General features: G+C 45.7%; 1 protein-coding gene across 5 annotated transcripts in view; it reads right to left on the bottom strand.

The window, feature by feature from the left end:
* Positions 1–491: 491 nt before the first annotated feature.
* The window catches only part of LOC140470562 (Fc receptor-like protein 2), a 35,475-nt gene continuing 25,646 nt past the window's right edge, over positions 492–10,320 (bottom strand). For 4 of the 5 annotated variants that reach the window (XR_011956521.1, XR_011956522.1, XR_011956523.1 and 1 more), the window contains 6 exons: positions 9,949–10,251; positions 9,026–9,124; positions 8,128–8,158; positions 7,280–7,353; positions 5,165–5,739; positions 3,172–3,199 (listed from right to left, as the gene is read on the bottom strand). Coding sequence is in view for 1 of the 5 variants with exons in the window: in XM_072566639.1 (XP_072422740.1) it covers positions 1,025–1,144; positions 3,165–3,199; positions 5,165–5,224; positions 7,280–7,353; positions 8,128–8,158; positions 9,026–9,124; positions 9,949–10,251 (722 nt within the window). In the remaining 4 variants the exon portion in view is untranslated. Of the gene's footprint in view, positions 1,145–3,164; positions 3,200–5,164; positions 5,740–7,279; positions 7,354–8,127; positions 8,159–9,025; positions 9,125–9,948; positions 10,252–10,320 lie in introns of those variants that run through there. The other variant, XM_072566639.1, reaches the window with a different exon arrangement.

Raw genomic sequence — 10,320 nt, 5'->3', positions numbered from 1 at the left:
CTGTCTGTCAAGAGTCACATGTAGGCCTGACCAGGTAAGGATGGCAGTTTCCTTCCCTAAAGGACATTAGTGAGCCAGATGGGGTTTTACTGACAATTGATTCGCAGTCTCAATCAGTCTTTAAAGTCAAGTATTTTGTTGAACTTAAAATCCACCATCTTTCGTGGTAGGATTGAAACCCAGGTCCCCAGAACATTACTGGGGTCTCTGTATGAGCAGTCCACTGATAACACCACCAGGCCATCGCTTCCCCATTCAAAGTTCAAGTCTGCTGCTCTGGATGTGTCTGATACCCCCACCCCCATCATCGTGGCATTTCCAAAACAACTGGCATCCCATACACTCCCACAATGGTTACAGAATCTCACAAAGCCGGGCCGATGTATCGGTCAGGGGTTTCTGATTGAAGAGAGTTGTCTTCTCTGTGGAGACTCCCTATCAGCCATGCTCCCTCCATCCGGATCTTTAGTGGCTTGCAGCTTAGTGTCCATTCTGTCTATGGGGCCAGAAGGTTCGAGTTCAAGCTGCACACTCCAGGACACGTTCACCCTGAAAAGTAACCAGTAAAACTGCCTGCTTTCTGGCTGAGTGTCTCCCACCTCTCAGAACCGTCTGATAATTTCTGTTCTAAATTATTCAGAATGGGACATTCACGTGATCGTTCATTCATAGAAGGAGACAGATGATGCATTCCTCCCTTTAAACGTGGACGAACTGAAAAGCTTAATCCTCAGATATGTACATGACAGCGAAGGAGAAGCAGGTATTGAATATCCAAAGAAAGCAAGCAGCCAAAATAGTTTGATAAATTCAAAACCCAGCGAGGTCCAGAACAGATTGATTGTCACACTGACGTGAAAGTAGCTTCCCCGGAAGAAAACGAGTGGAGTCAAATTGTGAAACACAGTTTATAACATAAAGTTAAGAAGTTTGTTATCTGTACACAGGAGATACATTGTATCGTTTCACCAGACGGTGTATTGAATCAAACGAACACCCCCCAACCGATCTGTCTTCTTGCTTCTTACTTCCGCGGAATATTCATATAAACGTTTCCGTCCCCTCCGTCTTCTTCCTGCGAGGGCTCGCTGAGGTTCAGTGTGGCGTATGTGATACAATAATCATCAGGGTCAGTCTTCGAATCCTGCAATGGAATGATATTGGAAGGAAATTGGAATCGAGTGGGAGCAAGAAGCTGAAGGGGATGGAGAGGTCCGTTGGAGTACAGGTAACAATGAGTCTCAGAGCAAAATGGGAATCACCAGCAGGCAGTTCAAGGCCTGCAAGTTAGAAATCTGGCGGCAAAGTGATTCGGTCCCTATCTCTGAGACAGGAGGGCAGGGTTCAAGTCCCGCCTGCTCCTGTGGTCTGTGATATGGACATAGAAGCAGGAAGGTGATGTTGGAGTGTGACAGGGCTTTGGTGAGACCATTGTGTGCTGTTCCAATTTTTGCACTATTGCACGGATGTGATATACTGGAGAGGGTGCAGAGGAGATTCATCAAGATGTTGTCTGGCACGGAGCATTTCAGTGATGAAGTGAGGCGGGATAGGCGTGGCTTGCTTTCGTTGGAGCAGAGTAGATGGAGGTGGTTTTGATTTTGTTTTCATTTACTTATGAGACGGCAGCATCGTGGTTGGGCCCAGCGTTTGTTGCCCTGTCTCCAGTTGCTCTCCTGAGCCACTGTGCTCACAACCTCTGAAGGTTAACTCACAATTCACTTAGGGAGGGAATTCCAGCATTTTAAAGCAGCGACACTGAAGGAACGGCTGATGTATTTCCAAAGGACGTTAAGTGACTCAGAGGGGAACACACAAGGGTTGGTCTTCCCGTCTGCTGCCCCTGTCGTTCCAGGTGGAATTGGCTGTGGATTTGGAAGGTGATGTCTCAGGATGTTTTGGTGACTTTCTACAGTACATCTTGTAGAAAGTACACACTGCTGCTACCAATTGAGTGCAAATGACAACGGGCTGACAAGTATTTAACGTCAATATCAGTGATGTTTTAATTATGTACGAAAGGGAATTGGAACATCAACACTAATACTGCCCCAATTTTGAAACTCATTTGTCTCTGAGCATTGGAAGTGGAAAGCGAAACAGCGAGTAATCTCCTCCATTGATCAAGTGTCGCCAGTTATTGTTCATTGTGTTTCAAGGCAGACACAAAGCTGGGAGGGAGGAGGGCTGAGAAGGAGGAGGCAGAGATGCAGCAGTGTGATTTGGACAAGTTGAATGAGTGGACCAATACACGACAGATGCAGTTTATTGTGGATCAGCGTGAGATTCCCCAACTGAGAGCAAAAACAGGATGGTGAATTATTATCAGATAGTGATGGATTGGGAAAGGGTGAGGTGTAATAAGACTGGGTGCCCCTCATACACTAGTCACTGCAAGTGAACATTGCAGAAGCAGCAGGCGGTGAAGTAGGTAAGTGAATGTTGGCCTTCATAGTGAGAGGATTCGAGTCCAGGAGCAGGGATGTCTTGCTGCACTTGCACAGGATGAGACCATATCCTGGAGTACTGTGTGCGCAGTTTGGGGTCTCCTTATCTGAGGAAGAATGTTCTGGCTATGGAGGGACTGCAGGGAAAATTTTCCAATATGATGCCTGGGATGGCAAGACAGACGGATGGAGATAGACTGTATTAATTAGGATAATATTCACAGCAGTTTCGAAGAATGACGGGGAAAGTCGTAGAATTGTAAGAGGACTAAACAGGATAAACACAGGAAGGAGGTTCCTGATAAACAGGAGGGAGTACAGAACCAGGACGTTACAGTCTGAAGGAGATGGAGTAGGACGGAGATGGGGCTTAATGCTTTCACATCGAGAGAGTGGGAGCCTGTGGACTTCTCTGCCACAGAAAGCAGTCTGGGCCAGAACACGGAATGTTGTTCAGGAAGGAGTTGGATAGAGTTCTTAGGGGCTAAAGGGAGAAAATGGGGAAGAGGAGACTGAGGTGGATGATGCTGTTGAACGGGGAGAGTAGGTTGGAAGGACTGAATGATGTACTCATGCCTCTACATTTCATGACATATTCCTCAATTAGTCTGATAATAATCCACAGTTCATGTTTTACACTGTGGATGCAAGGTATAAATCTACCTGCACATTCTGTGGCAATAGCCGTGGTCTATTTAGACATAAAATGTGGCATACCTTCTTCACATCGGAGCAGAAAGCAATACTGTTGCCTGAAAATAAAACAGAAAAAGATGAGAAGGAACTCGTTGTAGGCATTAGCGATTCGATCTGGACCCATTGAGGGCTGATCAACACTAAAGACGGAGCTGCATCTTGTGAAAGTGTAGCTGTGCCTTTGTCAATTAAAAAATACACAGTGCAACAATTTCTGAATTGTGCCCCTCTCAATCAATCCAGACATTTCAGAACATGACATTTGGAAAAATCGGCTCTGTTGAAATCCAGCAATTGGTTTTCTGACCAATAAGAAGGTGTATCAGTTTTTACTGTCAGTGCAACATCTTCGACAGGCCGCCTTAATCTCGTCAGCCTTTGCATCACTTGCTCAGTACTTGTTCATAAAAGACAGGAGTGAACTATTCAGGTTCCATACATTTGGGTTTTAACTGCAGTATGCTGATAGTTCAGTGTGATGCAGCTGGCTGCAGGGCTAGGTTTTGCAATGCATTAAATGCCAACCTTTGCCATAAACATGGTTCCAATTGCCACACCAGCTGAAGTTCCCCTGAGGCACTCTCTTTCTGAACCTCTCCTCTCTCATGACGCACAATGACCGGCAAATTAAGTTCGATGATCCTCCCACTTCTCTCTCCCCCTCTCTCTCTCGCTCTCTGTCTCTCTCTGTGTGTGTGTGTGTGTGTGTGTGTGTGTGTGTGTGTGTGTGTGTGTGTGTGTCTGTCTGTCTGTCTGTCTGTCTGTCTGTCTGTCTCTCGCTGTGGAATGAGAAGACAGGATAATGGCTTGGAAGAACATGGCTTTTACAGCTCATCCCCTGACACGGTGACTAGAATGTGTTCTGAGAGACAGATTTCATAGAACATAGAACATAGAAGAATACAGCGCAGTACAGGCCCTTCGGCCCTCGATGTTGCGCCGATCAAAGCCCACCTAACCTACACTAACCCACTATCCTCCATATACCTATCCAATGCCCGCTTAAATACCCATAAAGAGGGAGAGTCCACTACTGCTACTGGCAGGGCATTCCATGAACTTACGACTCGCTGAGTGAAGAACCTACCCCTAACATCAGTCCTATATCTACCCCCCCTTAATTTAAAGCTATGCCCTCTTGTAATAGCTGACTCCATACGTGGAAAAAGGTTCTCACTGTCAACCCTATCTAACCCCCTAATCATCTTGTACACTATTGTAGATTTCATTGTAGATAAGGCTAATTTCGATTCAAATGTCCCTTATAGGTGTTGAGAAACATCTGCATGATAATTGTAAGCTCAACTTTCTGAACAACAATATGATTGGTGATGCTTTTAGTTTCGCGACTATTTCAAAACATTGAGTGGCAGTGTTTGGCAAATTGGCCTTGAGTATTATGTCACAAAAACGGGACTTGCTTTCTCTCTCTCCACAGATGCTGCCAGACCTGCTGAGTTTCTCCAGAATTGTCCGAATTTGTTTCAGATCTGCATCATCTGCAATTCTTAGATTTATGTGAAAATAATCTGCATCTGCCTCAGAGAAGAATAATGTACGTGTCGCACTGCCATTCTCACCCACAGAATCCCTCTCTCGTTGTTCTGTGAGTTTGTTCTGGATCACTGACAACATGTAAATCATCTCCGAATTCGTTGTCTTTGCCCGATCCGTCGGAGAAAAGGCGAGAGCTGATCAGATTAGAAGTTGTTTCTGATTGGCTGGTTTACTGCCCAATCTTGGTAAATGCTGGAGATTTTTTGGTGCATGCTCCAATCCCTCACAATCCTTTCACTGCAAGCACCAAACTACTGCATTTCCCTGTTTGGAACTGGTCTCTCTCTCTTTCACTCTTTCTCTCTCTCTCTCTCACACACACACACACACACACACACACATCCCCAGCAGCTGGGATCGTGCTATTGTTGGAGTTCCTATGATTCCACCCTCCCCCACCGCCAACACCCACCCCTCCCATCCCATCTCACACGATCGTAGTACTGAAGCTAAGAGATCTTTACCGGGCTCTTTTCTCTTCTTGATGGTGACCTCTGAATAAACCAGATCCGCGGTGGTGTTTTCTACAAAGAAATAAAGTGCCACAAGAAACACACATCAATCCGACAGCTTCACTATAAAGGGCTAAATAATTCATAGATTTAATGGATAGATCGATAACAGAGATTGATAGACAAATATACTTAGACTGAGATAGTTAGGAGTTTGATTAGGAATGGGGTATTAAGGTTAAAGGGAAGAAAGGAGGAGAGTGAGGTTGAGGCACACATTAGCTCCAATTGAGGGGGAGAGGTGTCTCGATAGGCTGAATTGCCGAAATTTGCTCCTATATCTTATGGTCTCGTGATCTTATCTTGATAGGTAGATAGATAATTACGCATAAGAGACATTTCATTAGGAATCATTAAGTTAGCCCAGACATCTCGAAAGACAACTGTAAGGGAAAGGTGCTCCTCTTCATTATCAATTGCTTGGGTGCTCGTGTGTCTGAGGAAACGGATCTTTGCACAAATCGCTCGTTGTGAACAACCTCTGTTGGATTTTTCAACACCAGAGAACTCCGGCCTCAGTTTCCAATCTTACTTGAGATAAAATAAGCGTTAGTAAGTCGAGCAAAACACCCTAATGGAGTTCCAATCACAGAATATTAACAGCAGTAGCCGTTTGGAAAAGAGATTGGTGGAAGATAAAGATCTACAACACAGATCAAAGGCCCATTGAGTGTGTGTCAGACAAAAACAAGCACCTCACTATTTTCTGATCCCACCTCCCCTGCGCTTGAAATGTAGGTTTAGCATCGCAAGTGCACATTTAAATTCTTCTTCAATGAGAATTTCTGCCTCTCCCACCCTTACAGGCAGTACCTTCCAGACTTCTCACCACACTCTGGTATTTCCTCGTATCCCCTTCTGAATGTCCTGCTCCTTACTTCAATCTATGATGGCCAAGGTGATGAAGAAGGCATTTCACATGCATGACTTCATCGGACAGGACATGGAGTACAAGAGTTGCCAATTTATCTTGCAGCTACTTAAAATCCTTGTTAGGCCATAATTGGAGCATTGTGTACTGCTTTGGTCGCCACACTCCCAGTGGACGTGGAAGCTTTAGAGAGAGTGCAGAGAAGGTTCACTAAGACGTTGCCAACTCTCAAGTACATTGGCCAGGAGGAAAGGTTAACACTATGATTGTGTTCACTGGAAAGACGGCTGCTGAGAGGAAACCTGATCGAGGTCCCCCAAAACTTATGAGAGGCAGATAGGGTATTGTCAGAGGCTTTTTTCTCAGGATTGATGTTTTAATTTACAAAGGGGCACAGATTCAAGGTGGTGGTGGTGTTGGGGTGGGGTGGGTGGGGGTAATTTAAGGGAGATGTGCAAGGGAAGCTTTTCATGCAGTGAGTGGTTGGAACCTGAAGAGCATTGCCAGAAGTAATGGTGGAAGCAGGCACGTTTAACAGGTATCTGGGAGGTCACATGAACAGTGAGGGAACAGGGGGATAGAGACCAAATAAAGGCATGAGGTGCATTTTTTTTTAGTTTGGTTACGGCATGATGGTTGGCACAGGCATGGTGGGCCGAAGGGCCTGTTCCTGTCCTGTGTTTTTCTTTTGTTCATTTTTGTCTGTTCATGGGCCCCATTGATCACTCTGTCGAGAGGGAAGGGTTTCTTCCTGTTTACCTTTTCTAAGTTTTTCATCATGTTATACATCTTAAACGAGAAGCAGTTGGCAACTTTGGGGGTTAAAGCGATTGATGGGTGTACGGCGGAGAAAGTGGGGAACCAGGGACTCGGTTGGATGTTCAGCCGTGATCTTATCATACAGGTCAGAGCAGGTTAGCAGAGCCAAATGGCCTTTTTCTAGTTTCTATGGAAACCGAAGGTTGAGTTGGATGGTCAGCCACGATCATAATGAACGGCGGGGCAGGCGAGAAGAGTTGGTTGGTCTACTCCTGTCCACTACTTTCTGCGTTCCCCTTCAGCCACCGCAGCTCCAAGAAAATCTGTCCCACTCGAGCCCATCTGACCGTTTGGATGTTTATCCAGAATTTCTATCAGGTTACAGTGCACTCTGACTGTGTGGGAGTTTTTAATCACACCGATACAATGGCACTCACCAGCAGTGTGTGCTGCTCCAACTACCGCATACTCCAGATTGCTGTCTGCTGGCCCTTCACCAGAAGGTTGGGATCTAGTTCCAGTAGAAAGGGGAAGGAAAGGAAGTCATCATTTAGAACACAAAGCTTTCAACACCATGTTCAACTTCAACAAAACGGCAAATCTGTCACGCAAAATACAAAACCCAACGAGATCTGGTATCCCCCGGTCCCGCGTATCTGGTTTCCATCCCAACATGGCGTTTTCTGAACCCACAAGGAGCTGCCCAGTTCTCCAAGTTGTTTTCACTAATGCCCTTTGGGGAAGGTAATCTGCCATCCTTATTTGGTCAGGGCCTACATGTGACTCCACACCCTGGTTAAATATAACTGCCCTAAGGGGCATTTAGGGATGGACAACAAATGCTGTCCTAGCCAGTGACAGTGTCATCCCCGTGAATAAATAAAAGCTGTCTGGGACCCTTAAGGATCTAAAAATGTGTTGCTGGAAAAGCGCAGTAGGTCAGGCAGCATCCAAGGAACACGAGAATCGACGTTTTGGGCATCTTTCCTGAAGAAGGGCTGATTCCCGAAACATCGATTCTCCTGCTCCTTGGATGCTGCCTGACCTGCTGCGCTTTTCCAGCAACACATTTTCAGCTCTGATCTCCAGCATCTGCAGTCCTCACGTTCTCCTCTGGGACCCTTAAGGAGTATGGTTTCCTGGTTTGTCGATAAGATGCATGTTAAAAGCATGCAGTCATATCCAAGCTCCCTCTATGACATCTTCACTTCTATCGTCTCTCCCTGATTGAGAAGAATCGGGATAAACAATGGAAAATGTAGAAACCGTAGTTTCAGTCACTTACATCCTGGGTTGTGACGCAGTTGACGAATTGTCTGCAGGGAAAGAGAGAATATTCTCAGCATAATTTACAGTAGCTCTGCACTGTCACAGAAAAGGAGCTGCCAAAGTGTTATCTCAGTCATAAACAGGGAATGTACACATCAATAGATGATAATTGTCAAATCTGTCTTAATGCATTAAACAGCGTAATATTAAACAGCTGCATAGCGTTAGGGTGATAGTTGGCATAGGGTGAGGGCTAGGATTATGATAACGTTTAAGGTTAGTGCGAGGTTGAGGGCCACGGTTAGAGTTAAGCTAAGAGTTAGGTTTAAGGTTAGAGTTACAGTTAGGTTTATGGTTTGGATTAAGGTTAAGGTTAGAGTCAGGGTTAGGTTTAGAGTTTGGACTGGGGCAAGAGTTAGGGTTACGATCAGTATTACCTGTATCGTTAGGGTCAATGTTAAGGTTATGATTCAGTTAAGGGTTCGGTTTATGTATCGGGTTAGGTCAGTCTGCCCAGTGGATACTGAATAAATTTAAGGAAGAAAGAAACATTGTTTTAACGAGTCATAGTTTAAAGAGCGTGAAGCAGGAAAGTGAATTGCATTAAATAACAGAGCAAGATCCTGAGGTGCTGAATGGGCTCTTCCTGTTCCCGGCAGTCATGGTCTTACTTCTCTCCTCCTCTCTTAGGTGCTCTGACACAGTGTGGTGGGTTACATTTACCGATCCAGCAGGCTAACTGTGTGAGTGCTCTCCCTCCCTACTGTCAGGAACACTGCCTATTCCAGTTCCCGACCCACCACTTCCTTCCCTCGGCTCCCCCCGTTCAGCTGTAAGGTTACATTGTGGCGGGGCTGGCCGTGTCATGGTGTGAGGATGTGGAACAAGTCCCATTCCCATGGGATGTTACAGACCTGAGGCCCTCCGGTGGATGTAGCAACCCAACACAAGCAGGCCAGCCATCAGCAGAACTGGGAGGAGCGATGCCATGATTTCCTTGGAATAGCTTCGAGCTGGAACCCAAAAACAATATTCAGCTCACGTTCACAAATTCACCAGGAAATTTTATCAATTAGCCCTGCGTGAGGTACACAGTTAACAGCAGACTGACCAACCATCACATATATGTAACTCCCTGCCACTATGGAGGTTTCGAGAGTCTCATTATGTGGGACAATCCGGCCCATTGAACTACCTAACCAATTCCACTTTCCCATACAACACCCAGCCCACACAGCTTTCAATGTTATGACATTTCAAGTGCTGATCCAAGTAATTTGTAAATACCCTGCCAAGCAGCACATTCCAACCCCCACTACCCTTTGGGTAAAACAATCCTCAAATCCCCCTTTAAACCTCCTGTCCTTCACTTTAAAATGACCTCCCCAACCCAGCCCTTGTTACTGACCCTTTAACTATGGGGAACAGCTGCTACCTATTCCCCAGACCCTTCCCCTCACAACCATGCACATCTCTATTGGGTTCCCCTCTCAGCATTTACTGTTCCATAGAAAATATCCCAAGATTATCCAGCATCCCTCTCTTCCTGGCTAAAATCCTCTATCCCAGTAGCATTCTGTTAACTCTCCTCTGCCCACTGCCCTCTCCATGACGCGTAAAATTCCAGATTGTTATTGCATTCAAATTCCACTATCTGGTATTGGCGGGATCCCAGGAATACCACGCATCATCACTTTGGATCAATAGCCTATTATAATACCACCAGCTATCACTTCCCCAAAAGAGATAGTTAACAGTGTCCAATTGCCACAGATTGAATGGAGCGAATGGCCTTTCCCTGTGCTGTGTCTATGTTCGATCCGAGTGTCACTGTTACCTCGCAGTGTGAATTCGATGTAGTCGCTGGTCACATTAAAAATGGTGTTGTTGGTTCCTTTGTTGATTGCTGCACAATGATACCTTCCGACATGGTCTCCCTGGAATGAATGAATGACCAGCTCACCACCATCAGCAGTTACATGGTAGTGTGCACTGCCGTTTCGGAGCAGCGCATTGTCACGGTACCAAAGGAACTGGGGCTCGGTGCCTTCCCTCACCCGACACCAGAGAACAAGGTGATCCCCAGACTGTATTTCAGTTCCGTTAATGAAGGAAATCAGCACAGCATCTGTGACAGGAACTGAGGAGAAAACGCACCGTGATCAAAAAGCATGGAGTTTACCCATTGATTCAGATGGTCAGTGGGAAT

The sequence above is a fragment of the Chiloscyllium punctatum genome, chromosome 52 (genome assembly GCF_047496795.1).
Source record: "Chiloscyllium punctatum isolate Juve2018m chromosome 52, sChiPun1.3, whole genome shotgun sequence".
Classification (NCBI taxonomy): domain Eukaryota; kingdom Metazoa; phylum Chordata; class Chondrichthyes; order Orectolobiformes; family Hemiscylliidae; genus Chiloscyllium; species Chiloscyllium punctatum.
The sequence above is the reverse complement of the archived record's forward strand: the minus strand, read 5'-3'. Positions and strand labels throughout refer to the sequence as shown.